Genomic DNA, 18299 nt, shown 5'->3' on the forward strand with positions numbered 1-18299 from the left:
AGGAAGTCCTGGGCACTGCCAGGTATGGCCCCAAATCAAAATAAAACAAAAAAAAATACAATTAAGTACTGTTTTGGGGAGGTCAGAGAGATAGTACAGCACCCTCTATGGTCCCCTGAATACTGCCAGGAGTGACACCTAAGCACAGAGCCAGGTATAAGACCTGAGCACTGTTGGGTTGGCAAAAAAAAAAAAAATAGCAAATGGAGCTGATTCCTAGTACCCCATAGGATCCCCTGAGCACAGAGCCAGGGGTAGGCCCTAATCACTGCCAGGTGAGGCCCAAAAAACAAAACCAAAGAGAGATAGAGGGTCCAGAGTGATAGTACAGTGGGGAGGGCATTTGCCTTGCACGCAGCCGACCTGGGTTCAATATCCAGCATCCCATACGGTCCCACAAGGACTGTCAGGAGTGATTCCTGGGTGCAGAGCCAGGAGTTACCTGTGAGCATCTCCCTTCCTCTTCTAGTTGGGGTGTGCTGTCAGCCTGGGTTGTGGCTCCATGGAGGGCACCTGCCTTGCATGGGTGGCAGGAAGGGATCCAGGGAGTCACTTACCTTGTGTGTGGCCCACTGGGGTCAGTTCTTGAGCCCCCCTGGGTGTGGCCTAAGTCCCCACCCCAGACCCAGGAAAACAAAACTGATAACAGAATGTTCAACTTTTCTTGGTTACTGTTTGGGGTGGGGGCTGCTCCCAGCAGTGCTTGGGGACCCCAAGGGCTACCCCCTGGGTGCTATAGTGGGGGGGGGGAGTAATGCTGGAGACGGGACCAGGCTCGTCACTCCACACTGAGCCCAGCCTTGCGTTCATCAGTCTGCCCCTCTCCCTCTGTACTTCCCATGGTGGGGATGTTGCTGGTGTCACTGCATCTGTCCCTCCCTGTCTGGACACTCGCACACCTGCCCTCCAGGTCCCCAATGCTTCCCTCCAAGTGGCTGCATCTGCTCTGGAAGTTACTGAGAAACAGTACGATGAGCTGAGTGCAGGCATAGTCTTCTGAGCACTGTGCTGGGAGGATCACGGGATGGGGCGCCCCTCCCCTGGCCACTGGAAGCTACTGTTTCTTCAGTTCTTACGTTTCCAGCCCTAGAATTCAGCTATTATTATTTTTCCTATTATTAGGTGTAGGGCCACTCCCTGGCGGTGCTCAGGGCTGACTCCTGACTCATGCTTAGGGGGCCATACGGGGTGCTGGGGACAGAAGCCACCTGCGATGTGCCTTACCCACTGTGCTCTCTCCAGCCCCTAGAATTATACTGTGGTGGTTTTTTTTGTTTGTTTGTTTGTTTTCTAATGGCTTCTACTTCCTTCTTGAACTCCCGTTTGGCTCATGTGCTGTTTCCCTGGTTCCACTGAGTCTCCGCATTCTTACTGCTCACTGACTGTCTGAGGAGTCTTCTGGAATTCCTGGTGAATTCGGTTCTGAATCTGACAGTTCCTGTCTCATCTCTCAGGACTGGGTTGTTTCCGCGGGTCTGGCTCTGCCCCGGGTCCCTTCTGTGGGTGGCCGCACCAAGGACAGGGTCCCCTCTTCTACACTCTGCCCTTGCCCGGTCAGTGACAGCACTCCACCTAGTGGGCACTCAAGTCTCTGCAGGCGAGGGCTGGTTACGGTCAACAGGGAGCCAAGCTCCATTGTCAGGGGCTGGTGAGGGATGCTCCACCGGGTGGGGGGGGGGGGGGGGGGAGTGGGTGGAACTGGGACTTGGTCCACTGCCCAAGTGAGGGTGCAGGGGAGTTCCACCGTGGGGAGCCCCTGGGAGTGGGCACAGCCAGAACCGGGCAGCCTTGGGGGGGGGGCAATGGGGAGACGATGCATTCCAAGTGGGCACCCCGGCAAATTGAGGCCCCCTTTGACAGCCTCACTGGGAAGCATTAAAGGCCACACGGGATGTCAGCGCCGAGTCAGCCCAGGTGTGTGGGGGGGTGTCACCTAAGAAGGTGCGGTGGGGGCAGGCAGACCAGCTTCCGCTTCTGGTGATAGCAAGGCACAGTCGTGGGCCCAGAGACCCCAAGACGGCTGAGCAGGGACCCTCTGTGATGCACGAATGAGTCCCCTACCATTCCCCCAAAGCTGCAGGTGGGCTATGTGCCCCCCCAGCCCAGTGGGGGGATTTCCAGCCTCCCCACCCACGGGAGCACCCCCAGCACTCCCGCCCCCCACGCCTCAGGCTGCCCAGCAAACGGGGACTCCCACCCAGCAGGGCGCACTAGGTCCCCACTTTCTCCCAGCGGGATGTCAGAGCTGAAAGTCAACCCAGGAGCCCCAAGGCTTGTCCTTTTCCTCCCCCCACACGGCCACTTCACGGGGTCCATGACCGGGACATGTCAGTGACGCCAGGGGGCTGGGACCACCTCCCAAATAACAGGCACAGGGCGGCGGCTGAGGGTGACTGGGCACCGGGGGTCGCGGGGCCTTGCCCACAGCTGACTCCCCTCTCCCGCCTGTGGGGTAGACGCTGCTCACGCGGGTTTGTCTGAAGCCCGAGAGCCACGGTCACCTTTGTGGCCATGTGCGGGGAAATTCACCTCACTGGCCAGCTCAGAGCCACTCCAGCTGGCTGGGGGTCCTGGTCACAAATGATCAGCTCAGACACTTTATCTCGGGGTACATGTATGCGAATACAGGCATAGTCCATACCCCCCACGCAACACACACACACACGAGTGTCTCGTAGAAAACAGACCTGCAGAGATTTAATGGCTGTAGAAAACACAGCACAGCGTGGGCACTGCTGGCAAAGCCGTGGACCGAGCCAGCGGCGAGGAGGCTGGGGCCTGTGTGGGAGCCGCACCCGCCGGGCACCGGGGCGAGAAAGATGCTTGGCTCTTTCTGGACCCGGGACGAGAGAGGGGAGGGATGGGGCAGAGAAGGGGGGGGTCCACATGTCAGACGGAAAAATAAAGAGACCTTTCAAGAGGGGCAGGTAGCGACGGCCCTGGGGCCCCTCAACCCCCCAGCACCCGCCCCCCTTCAGAGGTGGCTCTGGTGAGGGAGACAGCTGTGGACACACGTGGCACCAGGCCGGGAGGGGATCCAGGCGGGCGGGAAAGAGCGCCAGAGGGGGGCCCGCCGGTCACCCTGTCCTTTGGGTGGTGTGTGGCTTCCTGAGAATTGGGCCAGGAGGGCAGGGGGGGCTACACCCCACCCCCCGGCAGGGCTCTGCAGATGAGCCGGATCCTGAGAGAGAAGGCAGGGGGTTGTGGGACAGAAAAGGTCGTGGCCTCACTCCCTGCGAGGCTGAGGTATCGGTGAGGAGAGCCTGGGCCCTGCGTGGACTGGAGTCGGGACCCGGCATCTTCAGGAGGGGCATCCCCGCCCCCCACCGGCTGATGCCACCCCTTCCCCCTGCAGGCGCCCCGTGTCTGCACTGAGACCCAGGATAGCCAGGTCCTGTGGCCACCAGAGAGAGCAGCGCCTCCTGTCCAGCCAGGGAGGAGAGAGCCGGGCCCCGGGCCTCAGAAATAATGCACGTTCAGTCTGTTCTGCGGGTCCAGGCCCAGCTGCAGGAGGCTCGCGGAGCCCGGGGGCTTGGGCATGGAGAAGAGCTGCCTGGACGTCAGGTCAAGGAGAGCGGGTCATGGGAAGCTCCTCCGTCCCCCAGGACCCCCCAGCACGGCCGCAGCTGCAGGGAGCAGGAACAGGGGGGCTGGGGCCTCCCCCTCCCCCCTGTACCTCCCTCTTACCACCCCCCCTTGAGGGAGCAGGGCCGGACGCAGGAGGATACGACTTGGGGTCATTCCTGTACCTCCGCAGCCACTTCCGGTTAGCCTCCAGCAAGCTCTCGAAGCTGCTGCTGCCGCCCACCCCAGGGGGCACTTGGGAGTGGGGTCGCTGCAGGAGGCGGAGCTGCTCGCTGGGGGTGGGGGGGAGATGAAGGGAACAGGGCTGTGGCCCCAGTCCGCACACCCTGCTGCCCCCCTCTGGGTCTCCCGCTACTCAGAGCTCCACCCCTGATCCTGCCAGCAAGCTCCCAGCAGGAATGGGCTCACCCCCTGAAACCTCCGCCCACTGCAGGAAACCAGTCAGGGGCTCCTGTGACCCCCACCTCCACCCCAGCCTCACTCCAGATGCTCTGTGGACAGGGGGCACCAGGAGTGTGGGAAGCAAACAGGCTTCTTGGGGGGCCCCTAAGCCCTGCCCACCGGGGACCCCACGGCCAGATTTTCTCCAGGCTGGGCACCCCAGCCGTAGGCAGTGGGTACCCGCGTGCCCGCACAAGCTTACCTGGCAGACACGTAACCCAGCCGGTTGCTCAGCGGAGGGGAGCCGCAGTTGAAGAACGGGACCCCAGCTGCAGAGAGGGAGAGAGCTGGGAAGGGCAGCGTGGGTCCCCCAGCTCGGGGTCTCAGCAGGGGGTGACCGATGGCAGGAGCAGGGCAGGACCTTCCCTAACTCCGACCCGCCTTCCCTTGGGCTCGCCGCAGGTAGGCCGGGAACTGCCTGCCTTTCCCGCCCCTCTGCAGTAGGGGATGCTGGGGGCAGGGAACTTGGGGGTAGCGGTGCTTCAGGCAAGGGCGCTGAAGGCCGGGGTACTCCAGCCCAGGGGTGCCAGCAAACCTACTCCAGGCCCAGGCGAGTGCCGCCCCCTCGGGGTAACGTCAGAACTGTCCAGGGCCTGCAGGGCCTGCGGCCCTTCAGTCTGGGACCCTCGCAGGACCCTCCCCCACCCGGCCCTCTGGCGGTGGGGACCCCCCCCCACTCCCCGGGGGGACTTACTGGGGAAGTATTTGCGCCACTTCTCCACCAGGAAATCGTCCACGGTCTGCGTCACAGAGGCAAGAGGGGGGCCCGGGGCCCAGGCCCACTGGGAGGCCAGGGTGGAGGCTGTGGACGAGGAGGTGGACAGCGGGGCGGGGTAGGTAGCCCTGGGGGTGCCGGGCTGCAGGGGCGAGGCCGTGAGCAGTGGCAGGGGCGGCCGCGGGTCCGGGCTGGCCAGCAGACCCAGCATGCCGCTGAGCTGCCTGCTGACGCGCTGGAGGTCGCTGTGCAGGGACTGGTATCGGTGGTGGGGGGACCGCTGGGACGGGGGCGCTGTGCGGGGTGAGTGCGCAGAGCTCAGAGCCCCGCCTGCTCAGGACTGGGGGCTTCCCCACTGCGCCCCCCACACACACACCAGGCCCCTTCCCCCACTCACGCTGAGCCCGTGAGGACTCGGAAGTGTCGGTGCTCGAGTCATCGGTGTCGCTGAGGTCGAAGGTCACTGACTTCTTCGTGGGGGTCCCCCCCTGGCTGCCTCTGGAGGGCTGCTGGGAGGAAGTGGCCTTTCCCTCTGCCTCCTGCCCACTGCCCTGGGGCCAGTCTCCTCCCATCCTCAGGCAGGATGCTGGGAGGCAGCGGGTGAGCCAGGACCGGCATCTCCCGGACCCCACCGCCACCTGGACACCAGCCGCCGGCTCACTCAGCCCATCCTCCTCGAAGCTTCTGCCCTGACCGATGTCGACACCCGCAGACGCTGGGGTGCAGAGACACAGACACTCCGACAGCGGGGCCTCACCTCCTTCAGCACCTGGTCCGTGTCCCCAGTGGCCTTGCTGCCCGGCAGGTGGGTGGCCGCGTCCTGCACGCTCGTCGGCTCGTGGCACCAGCGCTGGTGTGCGGCCCTCAGGGCCGACTGGCGGCGCCGCATGGAGCGCTTCTGGCGTACCAGGAACTCCCTGGCGTTGCGAAGCGCCTCGCCCTCGGCTGAGAGGTAGTGCTGGGCGCTGCGGGGGCAGCTGGCTGTCAGGGGCCGCCTCGGATCCCCGACGGCCCTTCCTCCGCCCTCTCCTTTTCCCAGGGCGGCTCACCTGTTCAGGGACCGACCCGGTTCCTCGTCGGGAGCGGAGGCGCCGTCTTTGCTCTGGTTCTAGGGACACAAGTGGGCGATACGCTGAGCCGGGCGCCCCTGCCAGCCGCCGCGTGTGCCCAGCGTATGGGTGCCCGGGCGCAGGGACTCACCAAGCCCAGGGAATTCCGCAGGTCCTCCAGGCGGAGGCTGGGCTCAAAGTGGGCCGCGGGGGTGCCCTCCTGGGTGGCCTGCTCCGTCAGGGCCGCCTGCTTCCTCTGCACTTCGGCCTCCAGGTCGCTGCGGGGAGAGGGCGGCCGGCGGGGTCCCACGGGGTCGACCGGGACCTCCAGCCCTCCACGGTTGTGAACTCAGGGACGGGGCGCAGCGGGCCATGCAGGCACGCATCCGCCTGGAGTCTGGGGGACACAGTGGGCCGTGTAGGCGCCCACCCGCCTGAGGTCTGTGGGGTGCGCATCGGGCCATGCAGGCACGCATTCGCCTGGGGTCCGGGGGCGCAGCAGTCAGTGCAGGCGCGCACCTGCCTGGGGTGGGGTGGGGTGGGGTGGGGGGGCGCATCTGGCACTGCAGGCGCACACCTGCCTGGGGTCCAGGGGCGCAGCCCGTCGTACAGGTGTTCACCCACCGGGGTTCCAGGGGGCGCAGTGGGCCGTGCAGGCGCCCACCCGGGGTCTGGGTGGCGGGGCACATCGGGCCCTGCAAGTGCGTACCCCGCCTGGGGTCTGGTGGGACGCAGTGGGCCGTGCAGGCGCGCATCCACCTGGGGTCCGGGAGCGCAGCAGGCATTGCAAGCGCGCATGGCGGGTGGGGGGCACAGCGGGTCGTGCAGGCGCACACCCGCCTGGAATGGGGGGAGGGGGGCACAGGGGGCCATGCAGGCGCGCACCCGCCCGGGGTCCGGCGGGGGCGCAGCGGGCCGGGCACGCACCTGACTTGCTTCTGCAGCCTCTGGCTCTGACCCCGCAGCAGGTCCACCTGGGTCTCCAGCTCGAACTTGCAGGCGCGGAGCTCCTCGAGGGTGCGGCGCAGCTGCCGGCTGGACTCCAGCAGGTGGGCGTGCTCCGTCCGGGCCTCGTCCAGGCGCTGGTGGGCCGAGTGGGCTTCCTGGGGAGAGGACAGGAGCCCTGGAGCCGGGGCCACCCCCGCGGCGGGGCTCCACCCTCGGGCCGCACTGGTGGGGTGGGGGGCAGCCACACCTCACTCTCCAGCGCTGCCTGCCTCTGCGCGCTCAGGAACTGCTGCTTCTCTCTCCGGGCCGCTGCCTCCTGCGGGACAGGCCCAGATCTGAGGCTCCACAGGAGAGAAATCGATCCCGCCCTGGGGGCAAGAAAGACCCCCCCCACCCCATCTCGCGCGTGCGCTCACTCCCACCCTCACCTGGATGTCCAGCTCGGCCAGCCTGGCCTTGACGTCCTTGGACCTGCTCTCGAGCTCCGCCTCGAGGTCCTTGAGCTTCCTTTCCTGCGCAGACGTGGAGGTGGGGTATGGGCCTGGGTTGCGGCGTCCCCCGGCCCCTTCCTCAGCCCCGTTCTTGCCCCCCACCTGCTCCCGGCAGCTGCGCCGCGTGTCCTCCAGCAGCCGCTCCTGCTCCCGCCGCACCAGATCCAGCTCCCGCTCGTGGGCGCGGTGCAGCCGGTCCAGCTCCCCCGTGAGGTGGCCCAGGAGCTCCGTCCTCTGCTTCCTCTCCTGCAGGGAGGCCGGCTCGCAGGAAGGCACTCCCACTGCCCCCCATCACGTGGTCCCCCCCATCCACCCATAGAGCGGGCCACAGACAGTCACCACGCTCCCCCCACCCCCGCGAGGCCACCTGTGGTTTGGGAAGAGACAACATTCCATCATGGAATGGGAGAGTTTTCCGGGGGCCAGAGCAGTGGCCTGGGCATGTGCCACCCCCACTGTTTCCCACCCCACCCCCAGCCCCGTGTGGTGCCTCAGGAACACGTGACCTCCCCATCAAGCTGCGACTGGGCAGAGGGTGTCCACGCCGAGAGAGGCCGGGGAGAGGGCTAAGCATGGAGGGGAGGCCCTGGCTGCCATCCCCAGCACCACAAAAAATAAATGCCAAGGGGCTGGAGCAATTGCACAGCGGGTAGGGCATTTGCCTTGCACATGGACGACCCGGGTTCGATTCCCAGCATCCCATATGGTCCCCTGAGCACCACCAGGGGTAATTCCTGAGTTCAGAGTCAGGAGTAACCCTTGTGCATCGCCGGGTGTGACCCAAGAAGAAAAAAAATAAAAATAAATAAATAAATGCTGAGGGCTGGAGCCATAGCACAGCGGGGAGGGAGTTTGCCTTGCACACGGCCAACCTGGGTTTGATTCCCAGGCATCCCATAGGGTCCCCCGAGAACCACCAGGAGTAATTCCTGAGTAGTGCTTGAGCCAGGAGTAACCCCTGAGCAGCGCCGGGTGTGACCCAAAAAGCAAAATAAATAAATCAATCTCGTTCGGCTGTTGCCAGTCTCTTTCCTGGCACCCCGGAGTTGCCCCCAATCCCTGTGGCACAGAGCCAGGCTTTGCACGCAGACGGCCGGGCTCCACCCCGGTCACCTCATGGTCCCACCGAGCACCAAGCTGGGAGCAGCCCCAAAGTCAGAAGCACGCAGCCGGTCAACTGGGGCTTGGAGTCCTGCTCTCTGGGTGGCCCGGCGGCTGCAGGGAGCCCTGGTCCTGCATCACAGTGAGCGCAGGACTCAAGTGCCCACCGGGATGGGTGCTGCCCCCCTACAGAAGGAACCGCTCCTCTGCAGATGCTTCCTCAAGGCTGAGGGATACAGCCCCCGACAGCGTCCATGGCCCCGTGGGGACAGGCCACCGGCTCACCTGTGCCTCGTACTGCTCTCTGGCGTCAGCCAGCGCCCGCTGGTGTTCCTGCTTCAGCCGGTCCATCCTCCGCTCGTGCTCCCGTTCCACTTCCTGCCGCTTCTCTTGCAGGAGGGCGCTGAGCTGTGGGGCGGGTGGCAGGCGGGAGGGGACAGAAGCACAGGGGTCACCCACACACGGGTGCAGGCAGGCAGCCCCCCTCCCCCCAATGCCCAGCTCTGCAGCCGCGCTCACCTCGTGCTCATACTCGCGTGCGTGCTGAGCCTTCTGCCGGGCCAGCAGCTCGGCGCACCCCAGGCTCTCCTGCCACGGGCCCCCCTGTCCTGGCTCCATTTCCTCCAAAGGCTTCTGGAGGCCTGGGGCCACCTGCGGAGGAGGCCACACCTGCAGAGAGCCGGCCCTTCTGAGGACCCAGCGCCCACCCCGCTGTGGGAGGCAAACGGGGCAGGGCTGGAGTTGGGCGGCGGCCAGCTGCCCGTCATGCCTGGGACCCCGACAGCTCACCTGCTGGTGCTCAGACTCCCAGGAGCCAGCCAGCTGCTGCAGCTCGGCCTGGTGCGCCTTCTCCAGGGCTGCGGCTGCCTGACCAGGGACAAGGGCCCTGTGTGTGTCGGGGGTGGGGTCTTGCCCTGGGGCAAGGGGGAGCCAGGAAGACCCCACCCCACCCCGCCAGCTCAGCCCTGACCCAGAAAAGGGTCCAAGAGAATGCTGACTCTCGTCCCGCCCCCTCCAGGCGACACCCCTGCCTATGGGCAGGGCCACGACGACGAGAGGGATGGTCACTACCTCTGGACCACTGGTGGCCACTCCTCCTCCCAGACTATGAGCATCATCAGCCCCATCAGCCTCACCCAAGAAGCCCACTGGACATCACGGACAGGCCGTCAGAAGTGGACCCAGGAGAGACCCCTGACTTCCGTCCCGGGGCCGAAACGCAGGGTGCCCTGTCTCAGGACCCCCGGGGACCCCCGCGCCACTCACTTCTCTCCGCTCCCCTTCCAGCCGCTCCCGGAGCTGCCCCAGCGCCTGCTCCTTCTCGGCGCTCAGGGAGGCCCGTTGGCGCCGCGCCGCCGCCTCCAGCTCCTCCTGCAGCTGCTCCAGCGCCTGCCGGTGCCCCTGCTCCAGGCGGGCCCGCTGGGCCTCCAGCTCCTCCCGCAGCTGCTGCAGGGCCGCCTCCTGCTGGGCTCTGGGGTACACGGAAGGTGGGGCTGGGCTGGGTGCAGGGGGAGCCGGGCGGCCGGGCCGCGACCCGCATGCACACATGCACACTCGCACCTGAGCTGCCTCTCGTCCGCGGCCGTGCTGGACTGGACCTGGGCCCGCAGCTGCGCCAGCCTCTGGCCTTCCTCCTCCCGCAGCCGCTCCTCCTCCTCCCGGGCCGCTCGCTGCAGCTGCTCCTTCAGGGAGCTGCGGACACAAGGTTCCTGGGGACCCCCGCAACTCTCTCTGCACAACCCTCACTCGAGGCTGCCCCTGGCCGGGGCCACTCACGCTACCTGCCCTAGGCCCCAGGAAACAGAGGCCAGGCCACTGGACCCCAGAACCCCCCCAAGCACAGCCTGTCCCCACCCTCGGCCCCCCGACTCAGCCACGTCCTGGCCCAGTTGCTCCCTTCCCCAACCGATGGACCCTGGCCACGTGATCCCCAGCTCCCTCCCAGCAGGAGTCCCGGCTCTGCACTAACCCCTGAGCCTTCCTGCTCCCCTCCCCGGCATATGTAGACCCGCAGGCCCACCAGACCCCGCTTTTCCACAGGCCTGGGGAGCGGCCCCGCCAGCCCTGGGCCTTCTCTGATCAACCAACCTCTAAGTGGATGCCTCTGCGGACACTCACGGACACAGGCCCAGCCCAAGAGCCGAGCAGCACTTGAGGGCAGGAGCCGAGATGGAAACTTCTCGTCCGGGGGCCAGGGGCACTGTGCACAGGGTGGTCTGCATCGCCCACCCCCCTCAATCCCCCAAATCCCCCCCCCAACCTGTCTCACAGACCCTCACTCCCGGGACATGAGAAACAGGCGCCAGGGCCGGGGTGCCCAGGGCTCAGCACAGGCTCTGCATGTGGGAGCCCAGGCTTCGATTCCCGGTCCCGCATAGTCCCCACCAAAAATAAAAGACGAGAAGGGCATCGGGGATCAAGTGCTGTGTAGACGGGGCCCCTGAGCCAGCCGTTTCTCCCGCACACCCCTGGGCCCTGCAGCCCCGGCCTGGCCACACGGGGGCGCACCTGAGCGACTTCTCCTGCTGCTGCCGCAGCTGCCGCCTCTCCTCCTCCTCCTCCTGCCGCAGCTTCTCTCGCAGCTGCTGCAGCTTCCCGCGCTGGAGCCCCAGCAGCCGCTGCTCCTCCTGCGCGAGTGCCTGCAGCCCCGCCGCCTCGGGGGCCGGGGGCGTGGCCTCTGGGGGCTGCTGTAGGGGCGCCACCGGCAGCGCCGTGGGCTGCCTGCAGGAGAGGGTCCACAATGCACCGGGACCACACCCGAGTTATAACCCGGGGCGGAGGCAGGGTGGGGGTCTTGGGATCGAGCTCAGGGTCGGGCCGTGCTTGGCTGGAGCGCTACCCGCTGAGCTTTCTGGCTTCTCCGGCTTGGAGCCAACACAGTCAGGCCGACACTGCATGCCCCCGAAGCCGCCCGGACCCCCCGCCCCCCCAACTGGACGAGCACGGGCATTTGGGGCGGGAGCACTGCCCAGGGCTACGATAATGCTCCCGCCTGCACCGCCCTGACTTGTCTACTGCTCGGTGCACCTGAGACGCGGTCGGGGAAAGAGGGAGCCAGGCCGGGCACAGTCCTTGTGTGGTCAGGCCTCAGTCCGAGCCCTGGCACTGCCCACACCCGCCCCCAACACCAATGAGCCCGAGCTCTGAGTCATCCAGCCAGAAGAGACCAAAAACAGCTGGGACAAGAGAGCCAAAAAGAAAAGTGTTTGGGGGCTGGAGCGATAGCACAGCGGGTAGGGCATTTGCCTTACACGCGACCAGGGTTCGATTCCCGGCATCCCATATGGTCCCCCCAGCATTGCCAGGAGTGATTCCTGAGTGCAGAGCCAGGAGTAACCCCTGAGCATTGCCGGGTGTGACCCAAAAAGAAAAAAAAAATGTTATAAGAGGATCCAGAGGCTAGAGAGACAGTACAACGGGTAGGGCGCTTGCCTTGCACACGGCCAACCCGGGTTCGGTTCCCAGCACTCCATATGGTGCCCAGAGCCCCACCGGAAGTGATGCCCGAGCACATGCAGGTGTGGCCGTAAAGAGAAAGCAGGCCCAGGGCTGACACTCAGCAGCACAACCTCCGCCTCAGAGGAGGCCCCGAGCCCTCCCCCAGGACCACACAAGATGAAAGGGGAAGATGGGGCCCCTCACTCCCCTGGGTCCCGGCCCCGAGCCCGGCCTCAGGGTCTCGCTTCCTGGGGCTCTCCAGGCTGCTGGGCACTCAGGGAGCCCCCAGGACGGGCCCTACCCCCCGGGACAGAACACGGCAACTGGCGCTTACGCCTCGAGTGACGCTGGGAGGCTGGGGCGGGCTGGCCCCCTCTCGGGCTTCTCCACCTGCCCTTGCTGCTCCTGGCCCCGTGTCGGGGTGCCCGGTGGGCTGGGGGTCTCTTCCTCCCTTCAGAACAAGGAGGAAGCTGTGGTGGTAAGGCCAGTGGGAAGGTGAGGGGCTCCCTGGGGTCGGAGTGTGACGGGGGCCAGGTAGGGGCCCCACTGACCCCCCAGCTGTGAGCTTCACCTACAGTGGGCCCAGCTCCCCTCAAGTACCCGGTGGGGGAGGAACCACAAGCACCCAAGGGGGACCCCCCGCCTCCCCCCCACACATACATCTGCACCCCAGGGGGTGCCGGGGCGAGCAGGCCTGAAGAGGGGTGTCCCCATGCTTGAGGTTCTACGGCCCCCGGATCTGGAACATGGCGGGGTCCCTTGGTCCCCGGCCCCAGCAGCGGGACTGTGGGGGGCGCGTGGAAACCGTGGTGGCTGCTGCTGAGGCCGCAAGCCTGTCCGTATCCCCAGCATGCCAGCGGCTGCACGCAGACCCCCACCCCCGCCTCCAGCTCCCCCTCCCACCGCACCTCTGCAGGGAGGCCTGGAGGAGGGGGCTGCCTGCGTCGTCCTGGGGACCCCCGGCCTCCTCCTGCTCCAGCGACCCTTCCTTGGGGCCCGGGCGGCGGAGGGGACTCAGCAGCCGAGACTCTGACCTAGGACCAGAGCAGCCCGTCAGCCCCGCGATGGGGGTGGGGGGGGCGGGGGAGGGGGGGAGTCGGAAAGAGCCTCGGGAACTGGACACCTGCCCCAAGCCACAGCCAGGCACAGCCAGGTCTCAGCACCCAAGCCTGGCAGCACCTGAGAGCAGGGCATGGGGTGCACACTCAGGACCACGCAGGGCTGCAACCGGAAACGGAGAAACTGAGGCACACTGGGGCCAGACTGCAGAAGCAGCACAGGCTTCTGGGAGGCTTTTCAAGGGAGGACGACGACCCTGCCCCTTCCGAAGGGGGCTTCTCCTCTCCCCAGCTCAGACAGTGGAGCTGGGAGGCGGGCACACGCACACGCACATACACACACATGTGTGTACATACATGTACCTAAGCACACACGCTCACGCAGGTATGATGTTCATGCACATGCACACATGTACACATGCATACACACGTGTGTGCACAGTGCACTTACACACGTGCGCAAATGCAGGCACTCACGTGCACTTGAGCAACCCCCCAGGCCCCCACACGCGCACACAGCACGCCTCACACGACGGGGCCTCTGGCGGGGGTGCAGCACCCTTCCCTCAGGCGAGTCCAGCCACGGGGGCCAGGACCAGGCACACACACACGGCTATGCCGAGCCCCAGCAATCGCTCCCGCGGGACCTAAGCCCCGGTCAGCACATGTGTGTACAGATGCATGCACACATGTGCAGCGACAGAAGGACACGCAGACCCGGCCAAGCCAGCCCGTCAGCCACACACGGAGCCAGGCCCTCTGCCACGTCCACCCATGAGCCAAGTCCAAGCTCAAGTCTACGGCAAGGAGCCACGCCCCTAGCCACAGGCACGGCCACGCCCACAGCACCAGCACGGCCCCGCCCACAGCACCAGCACGGCCACGCCCACAGCACCAGCACGGCCCCGCCCACAGCACCAGCACGGCCACGCCCCCTCATACCTCTCAGAGCCTCCGGTTGGCTGGCTCTGCCACTCCTCCCAGCCGGACTGGCCGCTGTCCTTGTCTCCTCTTCCCACCCTCTGGGCCTGGAGGTGAAATGCCCGGAAAGGATGGCCCAGGGAGTGTCTTTACTGGAGACTCGCAAATCCCCTACTGCTCCCAGGCTCCTGCGGTGCTCAGGAGCTGCACGGGGCCAGGGTTAGCAGCAGGACAGTAACGCCCCCAGGTCCCAGGGTCAGTCTCACATGGTCACTGCATGGAGCCAGGAGCCCGGGGCCGGGGGAAGTCAGGCAGAAACCCCGCTCCTGCCCCGCCCCCCCCCCCAGACGTTCATGGAGCCCTTGTCCCCGGGACCCGCAGCCTCCAGGCCAGGAGCAAAGGACAGAGGCGGGAGGAGGGGAAGGCCTGCGGCTCAGGCCCCAGTTTGACCCCTAGAGCCACACAACTGCCCTAGGGAGCCCCCAGCCCCTCAGGGCCTGAGGACGGAGCCATCCAAGCCTGTGGGGTTAGGCCGAGCACCACCAGAAGTGGCCCCGAGCACTGCTTGGGAGGCACTGCCTACCTCCCCCCCTCCCCTACCTCCTCCCCCTCCCCGCACACAGGCCGGTGACAAAGACAGACACAGTGCCAAGATGACATCCCAGCAGACGGGACCCTCAGGCAGCTGAAGCCACGTGGGGCTGAACAGCAAACAGGGCCACTGAGGCCCCAGCACAGGCTGAAGAGTCCTGGGGCCTTTTCAGGGAAGCGACACCCCCCACCCCTTCAGGAGGGGCTTCTCCTCTCCCCAGCTCAGCAGTGGAGCTGACCCCACACCCCGATAAGGACTGGACTGTCCATGTGGACAGCAGGCCACAGGCGGCCCAGGTCAGCAGAGGCAAGACACGGCGGGCAGGAGTGAGTGGGTGGATCAGCCGTCCTGCAGGGTATAGGCACCGCCTGGCTGGACCCAGCCAGGTTCTAGCCCTTTCTACCATGGAGCCTGTCGCCGCCTCTGTCGCACACAGAGGGGCTGGCACAGTACCCAGACCCCACCATCCAGACCCACCTCCCAGCCGCCTCCATTCAGCACCGGGGAAAGCTCGTTGACGTCCAGCAGGTGTTCTGAGATCCGGCTGCGGAAGCCCAAGTCCTGGAGACAAGGCAGATGGGGTGGACAGGTCAGGTATGGGGGCACAGTCACACGGCAGGGGAGGGGGGCCACCAGGTCAGGGGGTCACCAGAGACTGGGGTCAAGGTCAGGTGCAGGTGGGGTCAAGGTCTCACTGCCCACAAGGATCTCTCCCACTCCCCCTGGACTCCAGACTTCCGGAAGGGCACGGAGCCGCACCGTGACCAGACTGCCCAGGGTCCCGCCTGAGCAGGGAGAAGTGGGTTTCCAGAGAGCTCCAGCGTCTCTACAGCAGCACAGGCAGCGACACCTGGGAGCGGGAGGCCCTGCGCCCCTCCCACGGGGACAGGCAGGTGTGGCAACGGGCTGGGAGGTCAGGGGCACCCTGCGCTAGGGTCCAGGCCCCAGCCTTGGCCAGTGGGCAGCAGGGAGGCGCCTGCAGTGGGCAGCAGGGAGGTGCCTACAGGCACAGCAAGTGCTGGCCTCTGGCTGCCCCAGGACCCCGACGGGCACCCCCTCGGGCACCCCCACGATGGCGTCGCTGAGCCGGACCTGGCCCCCCACACTCCCCAGAACGATACCACCAACGGTGCGTTTCTTTCTTGACGTCCCGAGGCCCAGCCATCAACGGTCCTGCTGGCACTGACTCTTGGCCTCCCTCCCTTGCCCGGGGTTCTTCTTCACTTAGTGCAGCTTCCATCTGCCTCCTCAGCCCACAGCTAACGAGGGGCGAGAGCACGCAGCCCCCAACCCCCGACGCAGTCCCACTCCGCCCTTCCCCAAACAGACGGAGCAGGGTGGTAAGGACAGCCTGGAGGGGCACCGGGAGTGGTCACCCAACCAGCAGGTCAGGGGGCACGGTCTTGACAGCCTCGGTGTGAGTCAAAACTCAGGGACCACCCAGCCCAGCCATGGTCTCTCACAGCTGGGCGACGACACAGCCACACAAGCACACACTCCTGCACACACACACACACACACACACACACTCCCCATACACCCACGTACGCACATTCCCACACACACGCACATACTCCCACACGCACCTACACACATGCAGACTCCTGCACACACATTCCCACACACATATTCCCCCACACACTCTCACACACACACATGCTACCCCCCCACAGACACTCTCACACACACTCCCGCACACACATACATTCCTTGCACACACGCACACTCCTGCACACACGCACACACACAGGCGCACTCCCACACATGCACGCTCCCGCACGCACACACGCTCACATACTCCCAACACACATGCACTCTGAACACTCACTTGCTCACATTCATGCACACACTTGCTCATACTTCTGCACACTCACACCAACGCACTCATACACGCCCGCACGCATGCACACACCCATGCACACTCCACATTGACTGTTCGCTTGCACACTCATGCATACCTACCCACACTCACATGCACATGCAGTCATGCACTCGCATACGCTCACCAGCACCCATGCAACACACACCCCTACACTCACATGCATACTCACAATCACCCTCAATGCACATGCACTTCCACACCACACACATACACTACTCACACAAATACTCAAGCACAAACTCACCCACATGCATGCACTCACATACTCTCGCACACACTTGTACATGCACACTTACACAGCACTCACAGCGGACGTGTACATACACACACGTACACTCACACACACACATACACCTCCTATAGTCACGCAGTTCTCGCTAGCACCCTTGGCAATGGCCTTGTGCTCTCACAGGTTCGGTTTCCCCCAGGTGTGAGTCATAAGAGCAGATGTCCACTTGACACTTCTCTAACAGTGACATTTTCTTTCCCTTTGGTGGCAGTGCCAGCGGTGACACCCGAGCACACACATGCAGGGCAAGTGCTCTGCTGTGAGCCCCAGGCCCAGCCCTGCCGGTGACGTTCTCGACGTTCTCACTGTTCACCGTTTGGGGGTCATACAGAGTGGTGCTGGGGTGAGTGTGGCGGTGGTTCTGGGGGTGGGGTCTGGGGGTGGAGTCTGGGGGTGGGGTCTGGGAGGTGGCTACTGGCCTGGGATCCTCGTTCAGCTCCTTGGCAGGGTGCTGTGCCAGCCCCTTGTCCCGCTGCCCCTCTTGTCCTGGCCTGAGCTCTCCAAAGGTGTGTGTGCCCCCACCTTGGGCAGGAGTTGGGGCTCACGGTCAGGGTCTGATGGACACACACCCTGTTGCCACATGTACTGTCCCGTGGGACAGAGACGGCGACAGGCTCCCAGGTGGAAAGTGCTAGAACCTGGCTGGGTCTGGCCAGGGGCTGCCTATAACCCTGCAGTGTGACCTGCCCACTCTCCCCTACCCGCGATGTATTGCCTTTGCTGACCTGGGTCACCTGTGGCCTGCTCGGTGGCGCCCTCAGCCTCGCTCTTCCCTCGGCAATGAAAGAGGGAGCAGAGCTCCACCAGGGCCCCACGGGCAGGCCGAGCCAGCAGGGTGAGGCACACCACGGTGGGAGCAAGCCCCACTCCACGGGCCACCAAGGAGAGGACACACACGCACGCACATGCCCGCGCCTGTCCCCACCCCGCACTCACCAGGCCCAGGAAGGACTTGGAGTCGGAGGAGTCGCCCGACAGCCGGAGCCTCTCCACGTGCTCGCTGAGGTCCAAGTCCTGGGGAGAGACACGGCCATCAGAGGGACCCCCGCCAGGGTCCGGTACAAGGGTGCACCCCAGCCAGATTCCACCTCTTCAGGAAAAGGGAGAGGCATGGAGACCCCCAACCACGCTGAGTCAGAAGACAAGGGATCCCCTCCGGGCACCCGCCTCCATTCATCATGTCATCAGCCTAGTCTTGCCAAAGCAAGGTCCTGTCCTGGGTGGGCTCAGAGAACTGCGGGCATCCTTGGGGGGGGGGGTCCCCTGAGAGCTGAGCAAGGGAGGCAGCCCCTGGCCCTTGGCCCTCACACTCCCCGACTACTCACACTGGCCAGCGTCCTCTGAGGACAGGGAGCGCCCAGGGGAGCAACACACTCACCCGCGGGCGCGCACACACACACACACACACACATTCATTCACTCACCTGTACGCATACACACATTCACTCACCCGTTCGCACACGCACACACACACACACACACACACACTCATGCATTCACTCACCTATACACCTACACACTCATGCACATTTACTCAAGGGTACTCACGCACATACTATGCATTCACACAAACTTACTCATGTTCATTCAATCATGTGCACTCACACACATGCATTCATGTGCACACATACACACGCATGCTCATGCATGCACTCCCACATGCACTCCCACACTTTTCCTCAGTCATACACACTCTTATGTGCACACATGCTCGCACAAACCCATGTGCATACATGCTCATACACACACAAGCACTTACTCATGCTCACATCCATATGATCACTCATTC

General features: G+C 65.0%; 1 protein-coding gene across 1 annotated transcript in view; it reads right to left on the reverse strand.

Moving 5' to 3' along the window:
* Positions 1 to 3426: 3426 nt before the first annotated feature.
* Positions 3427 to 18299, reverse strand: part of CEP164 (centrosomal protein 164) — a 43034-nt gene continuing 28161 nt past the window's right edge. The window contains exons 9-31 of the mRNA XM_056107538.1: positions 17447 to 17524; positions 14817 to 14900; positions 13699 to 13854; positions 12892 to 12989; positions 12677 to 12802; positions 10839 to 11051; positions 9891 to 10022; positions 9597 to 9801; positions 9120 to 9197; positions 8850 to 8981; positions 8616 to 8738; positions 7332 to 7475; positions 7167 to 7250; positions 6986 to 7054; positions 6718 to 6893; positions 5942 to 6068; positions 5791 to 5849; positions 5499 to 5706; positions 5139 to 5250; positions 4721 to 5035; positions 4229 to 4295; positions 3729 to 3857; positions 3427 to 3553 (exon numbers count right to left, since the gene is read on the reverse strand). Of these exons, the coding sequence (XP_055963513.1) occupies positions 3460 to 3553; positions 3729 to 3857; positions 4229 to 4295; positions 4721 to 5035; positions 5139 to 5250; positions 5499 to 5706; positions 5791 to 5849; positions 5942 to 6068; positions 6718 to 6893; positions 6986 to 7054; positions 7167 to 7250; positions 7332 to 7475; positions 8616 to 8738; positions 8850 to 8981; positions 9120 to 9197; positions 9597 to 9801; positions 9891 to 10022; positions 10839 to 11051; positions 12677 to 12802; positions 12892 to 12989; positions 13699 to 13854; positions 14817 to 14900; positions 17447 to 17524 (3009 nt within the window). The 3' untranslated portion in view covers positions 3427 to 3459. The remainder of the gene's footprint in view (positions 3554 to 3728; positions 3858 to 4228; positions 4296 to 4720; positions 5036 to 5138; positions 5251 to 5498; positions 5707 to 5790; positions 5850 to 5941; positions 6069 to 6717; positions 6894 to 6985; positions 7055 to 7166; positions 7251 to 7331; positions 7476 to 8615; positions 8739 to 8849; positions 8982 to 9119; positions 9198 to 9596; positions 9802 to 9890; positions 10023 to 10838; positions 11052 to 12676; positions 12803 to 12891; positions 12990 to 13698; positions 13855 to 14816; positions 14901 to 17446; positions 17525 to 18299) is intronic.

Source organism: Sorex fumeus, unplaced genomic scaffold (genome assembly GCF_029834395.1).
Source record: "Sorex fumeus unplaced genomic scaffold, SorFum_2.1 ptg000169l, whole genome shotgun sequence".
In the NCBI taxonomy this organism is placed as follows: domain Eukaryota; kingdom Metazoa; phylum Chordata; class Mammalia; order Eulipotyphla; family Soricidae; genus Sorex; species Sorex fumeus.